This window comes from Salvia hispanica, chromosome 4, assembly GCF_029641045.1.
Source record: "Salvia hispanica isolate PSC_SH4W2 chromosome 4, Shi_PSC_v1, whole genome shotgun sequence".
Taxonomy (NCBI): Eukaryota; Viridiplantae; Streptophyta; class Magnoliopsida; order Lamiales; family Lamiaceae; genus Salvia; species Salvia hispanica.
Genome location: NC_142695.1, coordinates 43,858,843 through 43,882,549, shown reverse-complemented (window position 1 = coordinate 43,882,549; position 23,707 = coordinate 43,858,843). Strand labels below are relative to the sequence as shown.

Sequence of the window (23,707 nt, the reverse complement as noted above, 5' to 3'; positions counted from 1 at the left end):
CGAAGAAGTACAGTCCGCAGGAGACAATGTGGCTGGCCAAGAACTATGTCGACGTTTCCGAGAACACTGTGATCGGCAACCAGCAAAGCGGCAAAGCGTTCTGGCAGCGGATTGCGGATAAGTACAACGCTGGTCGACCCGAAGGCTCGTTCGAGCATACCTAAGTGAAGCTACGCAAGCATTGGGGTCGGGTGCAGAAGGAGATTAACAAGTGGAATGGCAAGTGGAGTAACGTAGTCCGGATGTGGCCGAGCGGGCACAGCGAGATGGACCTTGTGGACAAGGCCAAGGCAGATTACTTCGTTGACGGGAAGCACTTCAAGTACTTCGGCGTTTGGAAGCTTGTCGAGAAGAGCCCGAAGTACACTGGTGGGGCTGTTTGTTCTTATTTTATAGCTGTTTTTTTTAAACGCAGAATTCGGCAGCTTTCTCTTTCTTGAAACCGCGGTCAAGCTCACTCCCAGCTGTCCCCACCAACAGCTCTTTTCTGGACTACTATAAGTATCACTACCAACTGCGAACCAAACACTCAACACTACACTATCTTCCTTTCCCGTCTCACTTTAACAAAACACAATCAGCAGTGGGTGGTGCATTTTGTGAATCGGTCATCCTTGTTGTAGTCCCTATTATTTTGTTTGGTGGTGTCGTTGGGGCGAGGGGCGCGGCAAGGTGGTGGAAGGCGGGCGGCAGCTGACTCTGTCGCTAGACCATTACTCAGGCTCGGGTTTCCAATCGAAGAATGAATACTTATTTGGAAGATTCGATATGCAGATGAAGCTCGTCCCTGGAAACTCCGCTGGAACCGTCACTACATTCTACGTAATTACCGCTTTACCTTTTTCTAATTGATTGAATTTGTTATAAAATCTAATTTCTAATTCAAAATTGGAACTGCAAGGAGCAGGACACGATGAAATTTAGTTGGAATTTCTGGGGAATTCATCGGGTGAGTCCTACACCGTCCACACCAACGTTTTTCCAGGCGGCAAAGGCGATAAGGAACAGCAATTCCGCCTCTGGTTCGATCCGACTTCGTCTTTCCACACCTATTCCATCGTCTGGAATCCCCAACGCATCATGTCAGTCCAATTCAAATTGTTCATCTTAATTACTAGTTTGATTTTTGAATTGTTGAGTGAAATTGAATTGAATGTTCAGATTTATGGTGGACAACACTCCGATCAGAGTATTCAACAATCACCAAGCCATCGGGACTCCGTTCCCCAAAACGCAGGCGATGAGAGTTTACTGCAGCTTGTGGAACGCCGACGACTGGGCCACCCAGGGCGGCCGCGTGAAGGCGGATTGGAGCAAGGCGCCGTTCCTTGCAGCCTACCGCGACTTCAACATCAACTCGGCCGTTGGTGATTCCGCCAACAGTGCGGCCACGTGGCAGACGCAGGACCTTGACGCCCAAGGCAGAAAGAGGCTAAGATGGGTGCAGCAAAACTATATGATCTACAACTACTGCTCTGATTCTAACCGCTTTGCTCAACGATTTCCGCCCGAGTGCAACCGCTCCGGATTTTGAACCTTTCAATTTCCCTTAATATTCATTCATTCTTTTATTTTTGTTTAGTGATCATATTGTGATAGAATTAGTATCAATGAAACTAAATTTCTATGGAGTACTCCAAATACGTAGCTTTCCCACATTAGATGTAAAACAAAAAGCTAACAATGCGTGCGAATCAAGCAAGTGAAGTACATATATGATAATGATACAACAAATGTGAGAGTTGAAAAAACGGAAAATTTTAGAATAGCAGAAATCTCAGACATGAAAGATGATTCGTTTCATTCGAATCACACTATTAGAATTATCAACATGTTTACAATATTTGTTGTGCATTTTGCGGACCAAAGGCTTCATTCCCTACCTTAGATATTATGAATTTCTCAATCTACATCTTCACTAAACACCCGAATGTAGCGATCTGCTCCTCCAGATCTCTGAAGTGAGCATCTGCTCAGCTGTTTCGAGACCTGCACAAAAAAGTCGAAACAATCAACCTTACAAGCCGTATAAAAACAAGAAAACCTAATCGAACTTCCATAATCAACACGAATATCAACGGTCCATAATGCAATATTAGAAAGTATAAAAGAAATGCAGCAAGTAAGAACAATCACTAATTGTTCATTTTAGCACAGGCAACAAAAATCTTCATGTTATGACAGCAACATTCTGCATATGCTTTTCTGTGTTATCTCACAACACAGTACTATTCTGGCCTTGTATTCAATGTGGAACAGAGCAATGCTTCCAGTTTTGGATATGTAAGTATTTAATGAGGATGAAAAACATAATCAAGAAAGGCAAGATTTAAACTCAAGCAGTGTAAAATTTAAATCTGCACAGGATCATAATTCTTTATGTCTGAAGACTATGAAGGAGACCAATAAGTTTCCCTCTACCAAGTACCAACACTAGTTAAGCGCTATAACTCAGATTAGTGCTTAGTAGATATCTATAGGCATTCAAAAACCTTAATTGAATTTAAGTTTTTGTGGATTGAGTATCAGCCAACGACCATGTGACACGAGAGTTATCATCGATCTGAACATTGTTATCAATGGAATAGGCTATGTTTCCTTTGAGGAAGCAAATAGAAAACTCATACGCTGAGATTTTTGTTTGGGTGGTGCAGTAGAGATCAGGCGATGTGTAAAACAGGAAGACTAAAAACACCCACCTAGCTACTTTCATCAAGTTCAACTTTTTCTCATACATCTTTTATGCCAAATTCAATTTGTCATTTGTGAACGAAGAGAGCCTCAATTAGCAGAAACAGAGGACACCTTAGTATTACAACATTCAAGATTGGCATCAAAGGTCAAATGAAACCCCTTATGCTGTTCTCAAGATTTGAATTACTTTAATGAGGGAGGGTTGAGTTACCCAAAAAAGGTTAGTGACACTCCTAATTTTTGGCTTTTGTTTCATAGTACATTGCTTTAATTCGATACAGCATCTAGTTCCTGAATGCACACTAAAATCTCTAATTGTATACACATGCAGTAACATTTGTATTAGCAAAATGAGTTCAGGGGAACTTAAATAGCAACATTTTCTTGTAGATTTGATCTCCCATGGACAAAATTGTATGAAACCAAACAGAGAATACAGAAAGCAAAAAAGAGAAATAGACAAATTTGTAAGTGCAAATGCTCACAACTTGTAAAGAAAATGTAGCTGTATGAACACACAAAACATATGAATAACAAATCGAGGGCAGCTAAAAAAAGAAAACCCAAATAGCGTAAGGAAAGAAAGAAGTAAAGAAAGAGTGACCTTTTGGGAGGAGAGGCCATGCTCCGTGAAAATGTGGTGCCACTGCCGGCATGAGCAAAGACACTAGTTTGAAGAAAATCCCAAATAGCGTAAGGGGTGTTTGGTTCACAGAGGGAGAGAGGGAGGGGGGAAATGCAGCACAGCACTGAGCAGTGAGTTGGAAGTAGGAAAACAGCATTTTGTTCAAAGGGATTTTCAGAGTGAGACAGACTCTTTATTCACTTTTCCTCTTTTATTTTTGTGTTGTTTGGAGAGCAACAGGGTTCACTCCCATCTGTATTCTGTATTGTAACTGGTCTGTCTCTGTGCGTGAGAGAGAGAGGTCTTTTGGTTGAAAATAACACGAATCACGAGGAGCTGAAATGCCAACACACCAAGAATTTAAAACAGCGGTAAAATGCCTTAAATTTCTGCCTTCAAAAGTGGCGCCCCTATACCTTTTACTTTTACCACTCTTTCTTACTCGACTCAATTACAATTTACAATAATAATATTAAAATATTGCCTCGACTCAAGAAGGTATAATGGGCCTATACGAAATGGGCTTCGTAAAAGGGCAAACTTTATTGATTGAAAATTAAATAAAGAGGTTTGTCAGTATCAGTGGAGAAATGAACATAACTTAAATGTTGTATAGATAGATATTGGGTACAATTGATAATTGTATCAGTAATAGAAAGGAATTGTAGAAGGCTGGAAATGGTCCTGACAACAGAAAAATAGAGCAGAGAAGCTCATATTCACTTTTCTGAAACTTCATTTTCTGAATAACATATTGGCACACAAAAACAGTACAAGATCACAAACGAATAAATGCCACATGATCAAGATTCAAACTATCTTTATAGCCAAATTTGACAATCAAAGAAATGATCAAGAAAAAGAGCAACACATATTCTCATAATAATAAAAGAACAATAAGTGCATTATTTAGCCTTAACCGATCTGTCAACCATGTCCCCAAAACTTATAACCAAAAGCAACAATTATCCAAAACTAAACCACAACTCTCTCCCAATTCGGCCAAGAAGAAAAGGAAATGTAGAAATCCTCCTAATCTCTACCTTACTAGCATTGAAGAAGCACAAATCAATGTTTTCTTGCAGCATGTATGTACCCCACCATTACAGCAGCAGTAGCAATGGCTGAGCCACCCACAAGCATCCACTCCCTTTGCCTCAGACCACAAATCAACCCCCTATTTCCGAGGCTATCATCGCCATTGATGCCACCACGCTCGAGCTCCTTGATCAAAACCTCCTTATCATCCAAACAGCTTTGCAGCACGCTGATTTCAGCCTTCATCTTCTCCACCTTCATCGCCAAACCATCCTTCTCCGCAGAACCCTTGCCCTTGCCCACCACAGCTTCCAATTCCTCCACATTCTTCTTGAAAACCTGGATTTGCTTATCCCTAGCATCCAGTTCCACCACCAGCAACGCCTTCTCCCTCTCCGCCGCATCCAGTTTCACATCTTTCTCCATCGCCCTCCCTTTCACCCCCTCCAATTCGCTCTTCAATCCAGGCAATTCCTGCAAATCGATCATCGCCGTCGCCAAATCGTGATGCAGCCTCGACACCTCGCCCTCGAGATCCGCGGCGCGCGCAGCCACAGCACCAAACGCCTTGTTGTCCGATTGCGCGTTCTCCGTTTGATTCTTCAAATCCGCATTCTCGGATTCCAATTTCTGAATAGATGCCTTCAGCTCATCTGTCTGTTGCTTGTATTCCTTAACGATCTTAGTGTTCTCCTCCTCGAGATCATTGATCCTTTGATTGAGCTCCGCAATCTCATAGGAATCCGCATTGTCAGCATCAGCGAATTCTTCGTGGAACGACGGCTCGTCCGCCATTGAAGATTCCTATAAACACAAAAAATAGAACGCATTCAAAATAATAATAACACAGATTTGATCCAAAAAACAAGCAGATGCTCAAATCGAGGAATTGCACAACAACATAAAACAGAGGAAAAAGACGTATTGAAAACGGAATTTTACGATTAAATTTGTTCTCAGATTGATTCCGTGAAGAGAAAATGATATAACCTGCCTTGGGTGTGCGGAAGATGTAGGGTTTATGGAATTTTCAGTCAAGAAACGAAATGCTGTCTATTTAAAAGGCCCAGTGTATCGCTCATCAATCTTCATCACAATTTTCATTTATGCAAATATAAATATTCAATTACTAATAATTTTACATATTGTTTCATTAAATTTACTTATTTTCAAGCTTTCCACTGCGGTTTATTCATGTACTTACTATAATCTTACCATATGGAGTATCTTATTTTATTATTATTGTTATACATATTTTATTATTTTATTTAACTTTTAAAAGTAAGATATATTCTACTGATTTATTAATTTCTTAAAATTTGTATCAAACTGAAACATTTTATAACAAATGAAAAAGTATATTCCATTCCATTCAAGTTGTCATATATGTAACCATGAATCAGCAGGTGACACGTGGAAGATGAGGTGTCAAAGTTGCTGACTGGATTTGTTGAGTTGGTTAAACTTATTCCAACGGTGCATATATAAGAAAGGAATAAGCTGCAGAGTTTTCAGTTAGAATACACACACATCATCAAGAGGGGAAGAAGCATCGACAAGAGAGAGTTTTTGATTCTTCATGAGAGTTGGAGAGTTAATACTCATTTGTACTGTGCGATTCTTGAGTGAAGAAGTGTATGAGAGTTGTAATCTGATATCATAGTGAATTTTTCTCCTCTGTCCGTGGACGTAGGCTCATTGAGCCGAACCACGTAATTCGCCGTGCATCTTTACTTGCTTTCTTGGTTTTCTTGTTTCAATCGCAAGCTCCAACTTTAACACAAGTAAACCCCTCTGATAAATTTAAAATAATACTCCTACATCGATATATATAAAAAATAGACGAATTAGACGATTGAAAATATTGATCACTATTTTTGGATAAACATGTACTCCTACAATTAAATACTTGTACTACAACAAATTGCATCTAGATCCAGCAAGACAGGGTCGAGTGCAGGGTAGTTTGAGTTTATACAGTACTTAGTTTGAGTGTTCGATTGCCAAGCTTAAATTCCATGATTAAATATGCAGTATAATGTTTAGTTCATAAGATTGAACCCTACAACTTAATCCTAGATGGATAGTCTCATGATAATTAGTCATAGTCTCCCCCTCTAACTAAAATAATCCCACAACTTAATCCTAGATGGATAGTCTCATGATTATTGGTTATGGCAACCGAACGAACGCCACCTTAGAGCATAAGTTAGTTTTCATAAAAGTATGAGTTTTCTACACCATTTGGTTTTACGAGACTAAGTTACCTTTTCACACGAGTAAATTAATTCGTATGCATTGTTAGTTTTTTTGTATTATACTGTGTGAAAGCTACGAATTGGAGTAGTAGGACAAAATAGATGTAAAATTACTCAATAGGTTTCATTGATACTAATTCTATCACAATATGATCACTGAACAAAAATAAAAGAATGAATGAATATTAAGGGAAATTGAAAGGTTCAAAATCCGGAGCGGTTGCACTCGGGCGGAAATCGTTGAGCAAAGCGGTTAGAATCAGAGCAGTAGTTGTAGATCATATAGTTTTGCTGCACCCATCTTAGCCTCTTTCTGCCTTGGGCGTCAAGGTCCTGCGTCTGCCACGTGGCCGCACTGTTGGCGGAATCACCAACGGCCGAGTTGATGTTGAAGTCGCGGTAGGCTGCAAGGAACGGCGCCTTGCTCCAATCCGCCTTCACGCGGCCGCCCTGGGTGGCCCAGTCGTCGGCGTTCCACAAGCTGCAGTAAACTCTCATCGCCTGCGTTTTGGGGAACGGAGTCCCGATGGCTTGGTGATTGTTGAATACTCTGATCGGAGTGTTGTCCACCATAAATCTGAACATTCAATTCAATTTCACTCAACAATTCAAAAATCAAACTAGTAATTAAGATGAACAATTTGAATTGGACTGACATGATGCGTTGGGGATTCCAGACGATGGAATAGGTGTGGAAAGACGAAGTCGGATCGAACCAGAGGCGGAATTGCTGTTCCTTATCGCCTTTGCCGCCTGGAAAAACGTTGGTGTGGACGGTGTAGGACTCACCCGATGAATTCCCCAGAAATTCCAACTAAATTTCATCGTGTCCTGCTCCTTGCAGTTCCAATTTTGAATTAGAAATTAGATTTTATAACAAATTCAATCAATTAGAAAAAGGTAAAGCGGTAATTACGTAGAATGTAGTGACGGTTCCAGCGGAGTTTCCAGGGACGAGCTTCATCTGCATATCGAATCTTCCAAATAAGTATTCATTCTTCGATTGGAAACCCGAGCCTGAGTAATGGTCTAGCGACAGAGTCAGCTGCCGCCCGCCTTCCACCACCTTGCCGCGCCCCTCGCCCCAACGACACCACCAAACAAAATAATAGGGACTACAACAAGGATGACCGATTCACAAAATGCACCACCCACTGCTGATTGTGTTTTGTTAAAGTGAGACGGGAAAGGAAGATAGTGTAGTGTTGAGTGTTTGGTTCGCAGTTGGTAGTGATACTTATAGTAGTCCAGAAAAGAGCTGTTGGTGGGGACAGCTGGGAGTGAGCTTGACCGCGGTTTCAAGAAAGAGAAAGCTGCCGAATTCTGCGTTTAAAAAAAACAGCTATAAAATAAGAACAAACAGCCCCACCAGTGTACTTCGGGCTCTTCTCGACAAGCTTCCAAACGCCGAAGTACTTGAAGTGCTTCCCGTCAACGAAGTAATCTGCCTTGGCCTTGTCCACAAGGTCCATCTCGCTGTGCCCGCTCGGCCACATCCGGACTACGTTACTCCACTTGCCATTCCACTTGTTAATCTCCTTCTGCACCCGACCCCAATGCTTGCGTAGCTTCACTTAGGTATGCTCGAACGAGCCTTCGGGTCGACCAGCGTTGTACTTATCCGCAATCCGCTGCCAGAACGCTTTGCCGCTTTGCTGGTTGCCGATCACAGTGTTCTCGGAAACGTCGACATAGTTCTTGGCCAGCCACATTGTCTCCTGCGGACTGTACTTCTTCGGCCCATCCACATCGGCAACCTTGCCCTTGCCCCTTCGTGGAGCGGGCTCCATATCGCTGATATCGTACTCATCAGTGCTAGCTGGCGATTCCATGTCCATATTGGTAGGCAGCCCGGGACTAGGCGTTGCATCTGGATCGGGTGTCGGCGGCACTTGCCAGTTCTGGGAGTTCACGAAATCGTCCATCTGGCGTTGGTCGCTGTTAAACCAATCCATAGAACTCAAAAAGTCTTGAAATGCTAAAGGATTGAGAGTGAGAGTTTGTGTGGAAGAGTATTAACAATGGAGCAAATATAGTGTATAAATAGAAAAAAAAAATTGAAAATGCGTGGGGACTTGCTGCCCGGCCCGAACGCAATAAACGTTGGGACGGGCCGCATGGGGTACGGCACGGGCACGCATAACGCCGGCCGGGACGGGACTCGGGAGCGGCCCCGGGACGCAACTACATCCTCGGGACCGTCCCGGGCCGGGACGCAAGGAGCTCCAACGGTGAATTCGGGCCGGGACTCGCGAGTTGCGGCCCGACCCGTCGGCGTTATTGATGCTCTCAAAATAAACTTCTCTTTAATGAATTTAAAGACACCAAACTAGCCTGGAACAAAATTAAAAGAGGATTCAAACTAGCATGGCAAATCGAAATTTACATATGATTGAGCTTGACCGTCTTAGACCCAAATTTTTTTATATACATGCTAGTAATATGTTAGAAGAGAGATTTCCATTCCAAAATCAACAGAAGCAAAAACTCATCTTGTACAAAAGTAAAAATGATGAAAAACATAAGTAAAAGGTAACATTAGCTAAGGGATTCACCACCAAAATAAGGTGATGCTATCAAACATGTTACAATCGTATTAGGGCTGCTCCTGCTGCCCTACAAGCCCCCTGTTACTGTACACGACGGCCATCCCCCCAAGCAGTAAATATATACTCCAAGGTGTATTGCCTTAAATACGTGTGCTAATACATCCTCGCCATGCCATACTGAACACTACCTACCTTTCTGTGTGCAGCTGCATTGGCGTTTGTAGCTGTGTAAGTCGGAGCTCTGGTCTGCAGAAGGTTCGTGTCAACCCCGACTCTGTCATGAGCGTAATCAACCTTCATCACTGCAGCCCGACTAACACAGAAAGGATTGCTGCCCGTGTTAACTGCTGTATCCGGAGCTAGTTTAGCAGCCATCCCACAGTTGGGCATTTGCTTCGTCATCTGAGGTGGCAAGGTTTTCTGAGTCTCGGCTGCTGGCCTCTCCAGCCTGTCTTTGCTGCTTCTATAGTAACAACTTGTCGGCGGGATAGGGGGAGGAGCCACACCCGTTCGTGCCAGAGTTCTTCCCTCATAACCATCTCTTGTGGCGTTCCCACTCTCGTATGGAAAAACAGGGCCAACTACTTTACCTGGTTTAGCTGTGTAGGGTTTGAGATATTAGACATCAGTTCCTGAGAAAACGTATGGTAAATATGGAACGAGAGAGGTTTTTCGTTATATCGAACAACCTTGTAGGATCCTCTGCGGTGGCTGCAATGTTCTAGGCAAACTACTATGGATCCCATTGAAATCTCTTGACTTCCGGCCGCATGATTCTTCACCATTTTGCCAATCTTTGGGATGAACGGTAGCTTGATCCTTAGGTGGTACTGCACCAGAATGTACAACGGTAGACCTGCATCATGCAAAAGATTGCTGGTGAGTGCACGAAATAGACTAATAGCCGATTGCCACAAACATATAATCAAGAACACGAATATAGGGAATATCTTCGAATTACTAGCACGTAAATAATGGACTTCCGCATCCAAAGTCGGAGACAGAAATTCGGTCAAGGTTGAATTTAATAGTACTACCTAGGAAGGGAGGCATGCTTTCTTTCGAGAGGAATTGCTGGTGAGCTTTTGCCAATGTTTTCTTCCAAATGAGCAAATTGTTTCTTGAACTGATCAAGAGCACTAGGTAAAAGATAATTCCCGGTATTAGCAACCTGCATCTTCAAAAGTGAAGAGATTGAGTAAAAAAGAATATCACCTCGGATAGACAAAGGTAGTTCTCTCGATTCCATTGATGTAGTCCTTCAACAGCTGAGGATGGTACTCTAGTATCTCGCGGAATATTAACTCCCGAATGTCCTCTTTTGTCACCTTCCGCCTCTCAAATTCAAATTCCATCTTCGAAATTGGATGACAGGATGGTTCTCTGTCGACTTTGGCCAATCCCTTGAAGTACGGATCAGCTAGTGCCTAAAGGCAAACAAGAGAGATGCAGCATTTAATCATCCCGAGCTTTCAAATAATTTCCAATCAGAAAGGGATTCAGGCCATAGCAAACCTCTTGAGCTGTAGGCCGGTCCCTTGGATCAAAAGCAAGCAGCTTCTCCAAGAGCCGAAGGGCTAATGGATCAGCATTTGGAAATTTCTGTGAAAAAGGAACCGGCGGCTTCTTTCTCATGCTTGTGAGATATCTCCTAGCCTTCTCATTACGCACCTAAAAAGAAGAATACGAGAAAGATACTACCAAACCTAAGTATGGTCTCATATGCAACGAGAGCCTTCAAATTTATAGAAAAAAATGGCAAAGAATGCATACTCGAGAAATCGTATCCATTGAAGGAGTGCCGAGTAGATCGGTTATCATGTCCAGCTGATGAACAACATTCTTTCCAGCAAAAAGTGGTCTTCCCGTCAGCACCTCAGCAAAAATGCAGCCGATACTCCATATGTCAATAGCTGGAGTATACTGAAATGTACAGTAAAAAATTCAAGATGGAACTATGGCCAAAAATGTTGATGCCATGGCACAAGAAGAACAAACTAAACCTATAAATGAGCTTCACACACCAATGCTCCCGATGAGGCATTGAAGAGAATCACACACGGGGCACTTCACCATTTGATGACAAGTGTACGGATGTACCCAACTGTTATAAAACTCTCATGCCCTTATGATCCTATTCACAATCTCTCTATACGACAATACACCAATCCAATATTGAGAATACAGCGACTGGGAAACAATGGAGAGGGAGACAAATGCAGAAACATACCTTTGAGAAAAACGAGCCGCATAATTCTGGAGCCCTGTACCATCTAGTAGCCACATAATCCTGTGTTTTATGACAGGGTGCATACAACTATCAGAAAGAGGCATAAAGAAAAGCAGCCCTTCTAATTGTTTATAATAAATAACAATGACAAAAACACATGTTCATACCGTCCAAAATATAGTCGTCGGTGTGTCACTGAATGCAACTCTGGCCAATCCAAAATCACATATTTTCAGTTTACAATTTGCATTTGCTAGAATGTTCTTTGGTTTCAAATCACGGTGGTAGACATTAGCTGCAGCATATATTCATAGTAATGATCAAATAAAAGATTTACTCTTTATCTGATTTTTCAGGGTGGGAATACAAGTAGAAGGATTACCTGTGTGAATATATTTAAGGGCACGAAGCAATTGGTAAAGAAAAAATTGGTAATGTTCCCGTGTCAAGTCATCATTTGCTTTGATAACTTGATGTAGATCAGTCTCCATTAGCTCAAAAACCACGTAAATATCTTTGAATTCCCTCCTTGAAGGGGGAAGCATGATATGCTTGATCTCGACAACATCTGGATGCCGCAAAAGCCTGAGAAGCTTTACCTCTCGGAGAATCCGAGCAGCATCAGATATGTGCTCGAAGATGCCATGGATTTTCTTTATTGCAACCTTGTCACCAGTATGAGTGTCGATCGCAGAACAAACAACACCATAACTTCCTTTTCCTACAACCTCCTGGATTATATACCTGCTTGCCTCGCCATACTCAGAAAAGAAGTCCATTTCCTTAGAACCCTGATTCAATCAAAGCAATTTGATAAACAGTGCAAGGGAGCATATGATATATACAGTCACAATTTATTAAACAACGAAATAAACTGTAACTGCAGACAACAATTGCACTACATATAATACAGCACTTCAGTTATACACCACCCAGTGGGTATTAAAAACATTTCAAGCTATAGCTAAAAAAAGGAGAGTAGGTACAGAGATGCAGGAGATTGGCCACAATATAAGAATGAAGATAGCTCATTTTATCGACAAACAAGCACACAAACACAAAGAAACATCTACAGAAGAAACCATTTCACATATCATCCTTGTCAAGGAAATGCAACAATATACTTAACATTTTGATTTAAGCTTCATTGGATCTTGATCAGTCATATAAAAAAACTACACCGCTTTCGTTTCTTGAACTTGAAGTTAGTTTAAGCGTTCAATCAGAGATGATGAGAAATATGCAGTGTAACAAATATCTCGAAAACATTCGGTAATTCATTTCTTTGAAAGAATCTACTGAATTCAAATGCACAAATTCCAATCATCATCCATCCATCACCAGTCTAATCAAACATCACTTCAATCAATGGCAGTTTACCAAAATTGATGTATTTTAAACAAATCAACAACAACCCAATTTGAAACTCGTCATAAAAGAAGAGTCTTTCTTTCTTTTTCTTTATTTCTTGAAGACAAATATACAAAACAAGTAAAACTGATAATTAAGAACAGCCAAATCTATCCCCAAAAAAATCGTGTTTTTGTTAAATCATAAACCTCAAAAAAACTTTTCTTTTTTCAATCACAATCGCGAGAGAGAGGGAGGGAGGGAGAGAGGACGAGCTCACCTTCTTTTTAAGGTGATCGGACTGCATTGTTCCAAAACCCAAGAAAAGAATCTTGAGCAGCAGCTCTCCGAATGCGAAAATTGAAATAAGCAATTCCCCACGAATTTCAAGGAAATTTGAACAGAGAACACAGCCGCATTTGGGGCATCCAAGTCGAAAGAGCAGTTGAGTTCCGCCTGGAATCAGAGTAGAAAAAAGAGAAAGCGATCCCTCATACTTATCACCAGCAATCCTAGAACAAGCTTATTCACACGAGTGCGTGAATGTGTGGATCTTAAGGAACGTTGCGGTTGCTTCTGACACCGACACTAACTGTAGGGGAGAGAATGTGTATATCTATATGTATAGAGACTAAGTGTTGTGTATATTTGACCTGTAAATCTCTGCTTCCGAGTTGTACCATTTGCAACTTTGCTTTGGATAAGATTATGTAGGGAATATATAATACTCTCTCTTTCATATCACACTTACGGGACAACACTAAATTTTAGGAATTTTTATTTTGGGTGTTAAATAAAAAAAGAAAATATAATTTTTATATTGGCGTGAGAGAGAATTTTTTTTAAAAAAATGGAAGTGTGACATTTTTTATGGGACAAACTAAAACGGAAAGTGTGACATCTATTATGTAAGTTTGTAACGATGGAGTACTAAGTAAGTAGTAAGTATTATTTAAATATGTAGTGTGTTTGTTTCATAATATTGAATATTATAAATTGTTCTAGATGCGTAATTATATGATAATTAGTTATACCTAATCTTTTCTAACTAAAATAATCTCATAACTCAATCATAAATTATGAGTACTATCTTAGTATAGTACTCTCCGTCCGCGAAAGGAGTCTCATTTTTACCCGGCATGAATTTTAAGAAATTTTAAGAAAAGTGGGTGGAAGAAAGTTAGTGAAACGTGTCTCACTTGTATATATTAGTTTTAAATGATATGTGAGCGAAATGAGTTAGTGGAATGTGAGGCCTCTTAGCTATTTATTAATGAACCTGGACTACTATTTGCGGACGGACTAAAATGGAAAAATGAGACTCCTATTTGCGGACGGAGTGAGTACTATTTTATACTCCCTTTGTCCCACTAGAAATGAAACGTTTTCCTTTTTGGGTTGTCCCATTAAAAATGAAACGTTTCTTAAAATAGAAATAACTTTATCTCTACTTTTCCCTTACTCTTACTTTACTCTCTCTTCTTTAATTCACAAAACAACACTACATAAATCATGTACTGAAAAGCAAACGTTTCATATTTATTGGGACGGAGGGAGTATACGAAACCAAACACTGCCCTTTGGTCACATGGCATATTCTACGCATGGATTGCTAGAAAATCTTAAACGCGTATCTCTCGCAACAGTTAAAATTATTACCGAAGAAGTAAGTCACGGTCTCACGGAGGTAGCGAAAACCAATTTAAGTTTTAATAGAATTTTCTGATTGCATCACTTGACAGATAGAATTGAACATATTATAGGTATTTATGTTTGTACTTTGATTAATTATTTGACATGTTACATATAGATATCTAGAGTTTTATCATAAGAGATCATATTTCACTGTGAGATACATTTTTCAAATTAAAATTCTCATTACATTTTTTAATATTTATAGAATATAACAACCAATATCAAAATTTGATCCAAAACAAACAAAAGATTTTGCCATGAGACAATCTCATGCAAGACTATATATACCAATAAATGTGCCGAAAGTACTATGTTTGAGCTTGACATTTAAAGAGTGCAATAATGTAGAACTTTTTAATAAAGGAAAAGTAGATTTAGTGTCATATCACCCAACAAAGTAGTTTCTTTGCTGGTAAGGATTGGTTTAAACTTGAAAAACATACTACTACTACTACTATAAATTTTCTGTCGTCTTTACCATTATTATTTGATGCCCATAACATCTTTCCCCTATTAATGTGTTTTCAAGTTACATCAACATAGTTTTACACTTTAAGTTATGAATAAAACAAGAGATAGCACTTCAATTACAAATTACATAAGAATAATAATACTACTATTAATGCTCGCTAGATATATATACACACAAATATTATAGTACTACTTACAATTCTTCTCTCGTCTTATAGGTGCTCTTTTACTTGAGCAAATGATCTATTAATCGAGAAATCATTTGGCATGAATACACCCACACATGCATGAAAAAGATATAGTACGTAATTCATTGGTTTTGCATATTTTTAATATGTTTTTATACGGAGTATATAATCACATAACATTAATGCTTGTTGAGTTATGCAATCTATCGCTTGCAGTATTATTTTTATAAATTCATGTGTAAAATATTCACAACACGAGGTCTTAATTAATTTTTAAATCTAGTAGAAACAACTGATCAAGATCAAGTCTGTAATAAAATATAGGTTACGTGCAAAATACAATATAGTTTTGAGGCCATCAATCACTATTATGAAAAAGTAGTTTTAGTTGTGCGATGGAAAAAGTAGATGACTTATATATAATTACAAGCATGCATATTTTATACACATAAATAATATTTAAACCACATATTTTTGTGATTAAGACCCATTGCATGTTATCTCGTGCTTTATATATAAACATATTGTCAATTCTGTGAACCATTCATTCTATAAATATGTAAACCAGTCAAGAAAATATTGTTGTAAAGCAAAATCTACGAAAAGAGGAACAAAAGACAAGTCGAATCGTCCCGATCTCTCATCTAATAATGCATTAATATATATATATTCCAACGTATATATACCACTTCATGATCTTTTATTTATTTTTGTTTAAGTTGTGATTTCTTAACTAACAAGATTTCGTTAGCACTAGCAATAGTACATGTGATAGCTGGATATAATAGAACAAAAGAGATGTCGGAAGCATCTCTCATCTTAGTCATCTAATAATACATGTACGGTATCGTTCGACTCATTATCATATGATTATCCATCTAAAATAAAATTATGGTATTATTTTAGTTGGAAATCTATCTAGGGTTAAATTGTGAGACTATCTTATAAACCAAACATAAGTACTCCATATTTAATCATGAAATATGTAAACTGAACAAACCCCGTAATTAACATAAATATATAATCTTGTACTACATAGCAATATATCATGTTTAGTGAGACTATAAGGAATGCAAAAATGTTTATTACACACTTGATCTTGATCTAGTATTGATCTGGATTATTTGAATGTTATTGACGCGACAATAGGTTTGTGTTAAAATGACAACCCCTCTTAAAGTGACACTGTGACACCACTTATACAGCAATATTATAAACGCTACACAGCAATATTACAAACACTACACAACAATCTATAGATTGCTGTATAGTGTGTCGAATATTGCTGGACAAGAAAAAATGTTGTATAAAGAGCAGCAAATTGCTGACCGAGTTTTTCAGATTTTTTTTTCTTTTTTTTGCAATGTGGCAGTTTATTATTCGTCCACGTGTACAAATGATTGGCTAGGAATAGTGGTATGGTGTTATTTTAAAGGGTGGTGGCACCCTAACATGCCCCACGACAATATTATCGATTTGATTGAATTAAATATTTATAATATTCTCATACGTTGTTGAACCGTGGGAGTTTGATCAATATAGCTTATCGACCTAATTAATTAAGTAGTTCTATAATCTTGAAGAATAAGATAAAACACAAACAAACTTAAAATTTATAAAATAATTTATAGTTGCTGGTCAAATTTTAAGAGAGACTATTTAATTTATGTATAAAGTAATTAATTATAGGGGTGTTCGGTTGCCAAGATTAAATCTCATGATTAAATATGTATCAATTTATAAGATTGAACCCTACAACTTAATCATAGATAGATAGTCTCATGATAATTAATCACAGCCTCCTTCCTCCAACTAAAATAATCCCATAATTTAATTCTAGATGAATAGTCTCATAATTATTAGTTATAATAACCAAAGTATTTTTGGGCCCTATAAATAAATAAAACACTACATACGTACATGGATACACAGCATAAATCCAAATCTACGAGATTTTACACTAGCGCCAAAAGCTGGGATTAGATCAACTTATTTTTTATGAGAAAAGAAAATTGAACCATAAAAAGTTACCAAAAAAGTTGAAATTCCACTCTAGCTAAATCGAGACATTGTGGAAGCTGATTGTACGAAAATTTGTCAGCCATTAAAGTATTGCTTTTTATTAAAGAGTGAGAAACATTAGGTGCCATTTACATAGTTCATTTTTTTTAAAAGGATATAACATTTTTGACCTAAAATATTTTATATTTAATATTTTTTTGTTTGTTAATTCAAAATTTGTGAGTTCAAATAAGCAAGTGTGGACTTCTAATATAAATGAAATAATAGATGCGAATATTAATAATTGAAAAGGAAACGAAAAGGAGGTCATATTGCATGGTCCAAGAATTACTACGTTGGCTTCATATAATGTGATTAGAAATCTCATGCACTTGTGCTACTATTATTTTATTTATTGTAAAGGATTTTTAATTAAAAAAAAATTGCTTTTCATTTATAAGAAGAGGTACACATCATGTAGATTAACTAGAAGAGATACACGTGTACATTAAATAGAGCCATACAGATTAGTAAGTGAAATTAGATTATATATCTTCTATTTTCGTAGTCAGTTAGACCGACTTTGGGAAGGTATATATGTAACAGGGAGAGCTTCCTCCTATCAAAAATAGGGAAGGTAATTATCATAGCAGTCTGATAATAGAAAATTTATTTGAGAAGAAAGTTTTGGGCACTTTAGGATCAAGAATTATAAATCAGAATCAAGAGTACTGAGCTTGGATAAAATTATATCAGGTGTGTAAGTATACATCACTCTTTTAATTTTATAGAGGTTATAGTATTAATTGTTATGTGTTAAATTGGAGTAAGTATTTGGATTATATGGTGGAATATGATTTGAATGTATGATTGGTGTAAGGGATGTATTTATATATTGTGTTGAAATTATTTCATAGAATATAATGTGAATATTGATTAATGCTATGGATACATCCGACATTGAAGCACATGAATCATATGATTAAAGAGGATTTGTGACGGTCTTGCCCTGGATTTGAAAATATAGAGGGACCTATGAGCTAATACAGAGGGACCTTCGGGTCATAGAGGGGCCTATGAGTCCAATACATAAGGACTTTCGGGTCATAGAGAAATCCCGGGCAGATACCACACTTGATGTGTCACAGAATAATAAATTGATCAAAGAGGCAATATGCATATGAAAATGAAATTATTTATGATATATGCTCTGTATTGTGTATGATTATATACGTTATTTTGTGGTTAATGAAGACATAGAGTAAAGTAAGTGAAAGGAAAATATAGAGATGATATTGTTTTTATTTTTATAAATTTTGTTTATGAAACAGAAAGAATTTTTGTTTATTACAAATGTGTACCTCAGAGGGAATGAGGTGTGACAATTGAAATACATAAAAACGGCTAGAATTAAATGTAACACGAGAAAATACAACATGATATTTTTTTATTAAAATATTAATAATAGAACTACATTCCTCTCTAGACTGTTAGACAAGATATTTTTTTCTCAAGAGTTAAAGAAAGTGATATTTAATTAATTATATGAAGAAAGCATTAAGAGAATACTAATTAAGTGCATATATGATATGGAAAATAAACAAATAAAACATGATAATAACATACTACTACAACTTAAGTTATTTTAGGTATACTCCCCCAACCCCACATTAATATGCAATCTTTTATTTTTAGTTTGTTCCACAAAAATATGCACTTTCCAAATTTAGAAATTGTTACTCCCTCCGTCCCATAAAGATTGTTCCATTTTTTTATTTTGGTCCGTCCCACAAAGTTTGTCTCAGTTTACTTTTTACCATTTTTGGTAGTGGACCCCATATTCCACTAACTCATTCCAACTCACATTTTATTATAAAACTACTCCCTCCGTCCACGAATAAGAGTTACTAATTTCCATTTTGGTCCGTCGCAATTAAGAGTAGCACTTCATTTCACTAACCTTTTCAACTCACTTTCCATTACGTTTCTTAAAATCCGTGCCCGGTCAAAGTGGGACAATCTTTGTGTGAGTAGGCCTGACAATTTTTGATACGACACGATAACACGACACAGACCCGCACGAAATGAACACGACACGAACACGCACGTTTAGGATTTGGGTCATTATAGGGTCAACCCAATAAGAACACGAAGATAACGGGTTGGGTCGGGTCGGGTTTGGGTTACACGTTAAGAAAAAAAATAATTACTTTTTATTAATTAAAAAATTATTAAACTTTAATTTTTAGTCATTTTTGTTGATTAAAAATATTATACTTTAATTTTAATTAATTAAAAAATTTATACTTTAATTTTATTAATTAAAAAATATTAATTAATTTTTTATGAATTTTAAGAAAATGTTATGCTTATATTTTATTAAAAATTATCATTGTTTAATTATTTAATTTTATTATATATATTTAATATTACTATACTTTAATTTTATTATTTTGATTAAGAAAATAATTGTTTTAATTTGGTAATTTTTTATTTTATCGTGTAATATCATGTTTAAATCGTATAATAACTTCATGTTTTAGTCGTTATCGTGTCGTGTCAAGCTAACTTATTATCATTAACAAAAAGTTTACTTTTTTTTTGGGTACACGATAACACGCACGAACCCGACACGAACCCGTTGGGTCGAGACACGATAAGAACCCGATGATTTTGGGTTGGGTTGGGTCGATAATGGGTTGACACAATAACGACCCAACACGCACGATTTGACAACCCTCAGTGGGACGGAGGGAGTATCTCTTTAAAAGGTGGGAACCATTCTCCACTAACAACACTTTAACTACTTTTTCTCTTTACCTCTCTCTTACTTTACCAATTTTACATTAAAACTCATGCCGAATTTAAAGTACATATTCTTTGGGGATGGAGGGAGTATAAATTTAACATGCATCCCTACCAAACTGCCATCGATTACAATTATTTATGTACTAGTAGTTATTATTATTATTATTAGTTAATAATTTATTAAATAAATTTTGATGTAATATTTGAAATTACAGATCATATTGTATGTGTTTGATTTGAAATTTTGAAAAAAAGTAAATTTGCAATATAATGGTTGATTTTTTTTACCAGAATCGGCCGTTGTTTATTACCGTGTTGTTAGAAAACGCCGCAACACCACCAGTGAAGAACAGACTCTCACAGGCACTATGTCGAACACAAACAATGCAGCAAATAACCAAGAAAAGATTGGAGACACAGGGGGTTACGTGGTTCAGTTCAATGAACCTACGTCCATGGGAGAATCACGATGAAGTTTTTATTCCACTGAATTAAGATTACAAACTCAAAGAGACAAGAATACACTCAAGAACTCACTTAACTCACCCTCTCGTGAGCCTAGCATACATTCCTCTCTCATTAAACTGACTCAAAACCGAGCTCTCATTCTTGTAGCTCAACTGGAATTCTATTAAGTATCCACACATTAACACGTGTTACCATAACTGTTAACACGGTTCTGTTTGAACCTTCGGATGTTGGTTCCGGTTATGAATCGTAATCAGCGATTCCAAACCATTAAATTTATATGCATGTGGTAAAGTAGGGCTTTACGTGTATTGTAGTGTAAAATGTAATGTACTACTCCTATATAGTACTAGTAAAAAATAAGTGACATTGATTCCTTTTATCATGCTTTTGCTAACAAGAATATAATTTTCTTGGTCACATATATTTCAACCAAGTCTTCTTCGCTCGTTTAAATGGGTGTGTATAAATTTCAATAAAGTTGATGGAGCCATTAAGACAAGTGGTTTTCATTTACCGACAATAGATTGAAAAGGAAGTATCAATGTTGATTTTATTCATTTGGGAGATGCATTTTGAAAGCTAGCTAATCTCTAAATAGCTTAAGATTTATTTATGGATTTCACAATAGAAAATATTTTCAATAGCAATAGGGCCTTTTACAAATTACTAATATTGCTGTTTCATTTCGTGTGATCAATATACTCACCCACTGTTCACAGAATAAGTGAAATATACGGCCTTGAGATTTTTAACTCGTTATAAGGATACTCTGGCTACGCTTACGAGCACAACACAATAGCAATTTGTGCAACTAGACCCATAAGCATGAACCACAAAACACGTACAATTTTTTAAGTTTTAATTTTTTTTGATTCATTATTAATTCATTTACTTTGTAATTCTATTTTTCACTAAATAAATATACGATATAATACGGAAAATTACACATTTTAATTTCAAAATTTAATTAATTAAAAAAAAAAATACATACTTAAAATCATAAAATTATTTAATAAAAATTGAATAGTTAATAATTGAAATCCTAAATCTACTTAAATAAAATTGAATAAAAAAATAATTTCAAATTAAAAAAAAAAAAAAAAAACTTACCAAAACGATGCTCATTGACTGGCCGCAATGCAAAAGTGGTGCGTGCACTCTTATCCATGGGCAGGTGACGTGCACGTGCGTGTGCGTGTGCACAGTGAATACTGCTATGCGCGTATTATAGGACGTAAACTTGCTCGGGTGGATGCGTAGATGGTTAATTCTTAAACTAATTCAATGAGATTTTGGGCTTCATTTGTTTTGTGGCAAAATATAAGTCGCAGAAACATGCAATAGAATAATTTTGGTTTCATTGCTGGACTAGTGGGCCCAAAAATGATAAGGCCCAATTAGGATGGATAACAATGTTGACCAATATAAAAATTACTAGTAATTCTTAAAAAAATATGTGGTCTTGAATTTTATAATTATAGCAAATTTTGGTAATTAATATTAGTATATGCTTCATATATATTGCAAGTAGAAAATATTATGAACTTTGTAACAAATTAATATTTTTGGAATTATATTACTATTTCTTGATTCCAAATAAACAAAGACCTTAACCTTGATTGATGGGTTTGATTATCCAATATTGATAGATTTGAGGATTGATTCTTTTCTGTAACTTGGATTTTGCGTATTATAGCATCATCTATAATGTGTTATACGTATAAAAATATTTATACACTATTATACCATCTTAAAACAACAAGTTCATTCACTTTCTCCCTCCTACTCATCCTCTTCCCTAGACATGGCCACGGTTCAAAAACCGCCGGTTCCGGTTCGTCGAATGCTTAAACCGTAACCAGCTCGGATACCGGTTATCCGGTTCCGGTTTAACCGCCGGTTACTGCTGGTTCCGGTTCCAGATACTAACCGCCGGTTTTTCAGCGGTTCCGGGCCGGTTCCGGTTCGGTTCCAGTTCTTATTTTTTTTATTTTTTTATTTAAATCTTATAGTTATAACTTTTAAATTCTATAGTAAAATCCAAAGAGACTTTAAAAACGGTCGAAAACCGCCGGTTTTCTGACCAAACCGCCGGTTTGTGTCAGAAAACCGCCGATTTCTGACCAAAAACCGGCGGTTTCCGACACCTTTTCAGACCCTACGCTGCAACCCTACGCCTACGCCTACAACCCTAGCCCTGAACCGTCGGGAACCGGCGGTTTTATGTCAGAAACCGGCGGTTTTCCGACACAAACCGGCGGTTTTCCGACCGTTTTCAGCCCTACGCCTGCAACCCTAGGAACCTACCGGCGACGGCTACATTTTCCCGGTTAACCGACAGTTAACCGGTGGTTAACCGCCGGTTCCGGTTTCATATTTCTTGAACCATAACCGGCCCGTTATAAACCCTAAACCGGATTTCGAACCGGAACCGTCGTCCGGTTCCGGTTCTGGTTCCGGTTCCGACCCGCCGGTTGGGAACCGGCGGTTAACCGCCGGTCCGGTTGGGTTTGGCCACCTCTACTCTTCCCCCACATTTTGCCTATTCTTTTCAAATCCTTTTTTTTTTTCCAAGTAGACCATCTTAGATTGTCCTGCTATACATTTTAAATATCCTCATGATTTCATCCGCAGTATACGAAACACAGAGATTGGGTTGGGAATTTCTGCTTCACCAAATAGTTGGGTAACGTTAAGATATGTGGTAGACGATGAGTTGAGACCAGAAGAATGTGAGTGTGTCAGTTGAGCCAACTCTAATATTTAACATATTGTTTGGGTCAAATACATAACTATTTAAATCGACTCATTTTCCTATACAATATAGAACATATTGTTAGGGACATATTGTTCATGAGAGTAGGAGAGTTCAGACATGTTGACATTTGAAAAAAAATTGAAGAGTCGGAAAAAGATAAATTTGAGAAGAACTTGGAGAAAAAGAGATTCGACGGTGCGAATGAAATGGCAAGTGGGAGGAAGAAGATAAGTTATAAAAGGGGTTGGAAAAGGAGAAAAACGGTAACATGACCGTTCCCAATTGATACAACCGATTTTTATTTATTTATATTTTTTAACTTTAATATAAAAGAAATAAAATGTAAATTAAAGATTAGCAAAAGGACATGAGTGCGCACGCAGAATGATTGATTAAGACAGCACGCAACCATTTTCGCCCACATGCCAAGTACACGATATTTCCTCTTGACTTTTTTAGCTATGTTGAGGGTCGCCAGTGATTACCCTCAAGTCGACATAATAGTTGCCGATGCTATTGGCGACCCTCTAGATGGCATAATAGGACACCGGATGCTCTAGTGATCTCATAA

General features: G+C 37.4%; 2 protein-coding genes and 2 pseudogenes across 4 annotated transcripts; 1 reads left to right on the top strand and 3 right to left on the bottom strand.

Annotated features, from left to right (window-relative positions):
* The first annotated feature begins 915 nt into the window (after nucleotides 1-915).
* Nucleotides 916-1,534, top strand: LOC148929245 (xyloglucan endotransglucosylase protein 1 pseudogene; annotated as a pseudogene).
* Nucleotides 1,535-4,112: 2,578 nt separating this feature from the next.
* On the bottom strand, nucleotides 4,113-5,447 carry LOC125192829 (peroxisomal and mitochondrial division factor 2-like). 3 transcript variants are annotated; one of them, XM_089069903.1, is made up of 2 exons: nucleotides 5,352-5,447; nucleotides 4,113-5,161 (listed from the first exon to the last, which is right to left on the bottom strand). In XM_089069903.1, exon 2 carries the CDS (start codon nucleotides 5,150-5,152, stop codon nucleotides 4,388-4,390), a length of 765 nt encoding a protein of 254 aa, XP_088926029.1. In that variant the 5' UTR covers nucleotides 5,153-5,161; nucleotides 5,352-5,447; the 3' UTR covers nucleotides 4,113-4,387. The 3 variants fall into 3 exon arrangements, with proteins under 3 accessions (XP_088926029.1, XP_088926030.1, XP_047946449.1); XM_089069904.1 differs by having other exon boundaries at nucleotides 5,348-5,431; XM_048090492.2 differs by having other exon boundaries at nucleotides 5,300-5,414.
* A 1,328-nt stretch (nucleotides 5,448-6,775) lies between these two features.
* On the bottom strand, nucleotides 6,776-7,441 carry LOC125195191 (xyloglucan endotransglucosylase protein 1 pseudogene; annotated as a pseudogene).
* A 1,617-nt stretch (nucleotides 7,442-9,058) lies between these two features.
* On the bottom strand, nucleotides 9,059-13,406 carry LOC125193978 (mitogen-activated protein kinase 20-like). The gene is made up of 10 exons (XM_048091953.2): nucleotides 13,025-13,406; nucleotides 11,777-12,185; nucleotides 11,562-11,689; nucleotides 11,395-11,454; nucleotides 10,938-11,087; nucleotides 10,680-10,835; nucleotides 10,380-10,591; nucleotides 10,202-10,303; nucleotides 9,854-10,020; nucleotides 9,059-9,763 (listed from the first exon to the last, which is right to left on the bottom strand). Exons 1-10 carry the CDS (start codon nucleotides 13,049-13,051, stop codon nucleotides 9,318-9,320), a joined length of 1,857 nt encoding a protein of 618 aa, XP_047947910.1. The 5' UTR covers nucleotides 13,052-13,406; the 3' UTR covers nucleotides 9,059-9,317.
* Between the last annotated feature and the right edge of the window lie 10,301 nt (nucleotides 13,407-23,707).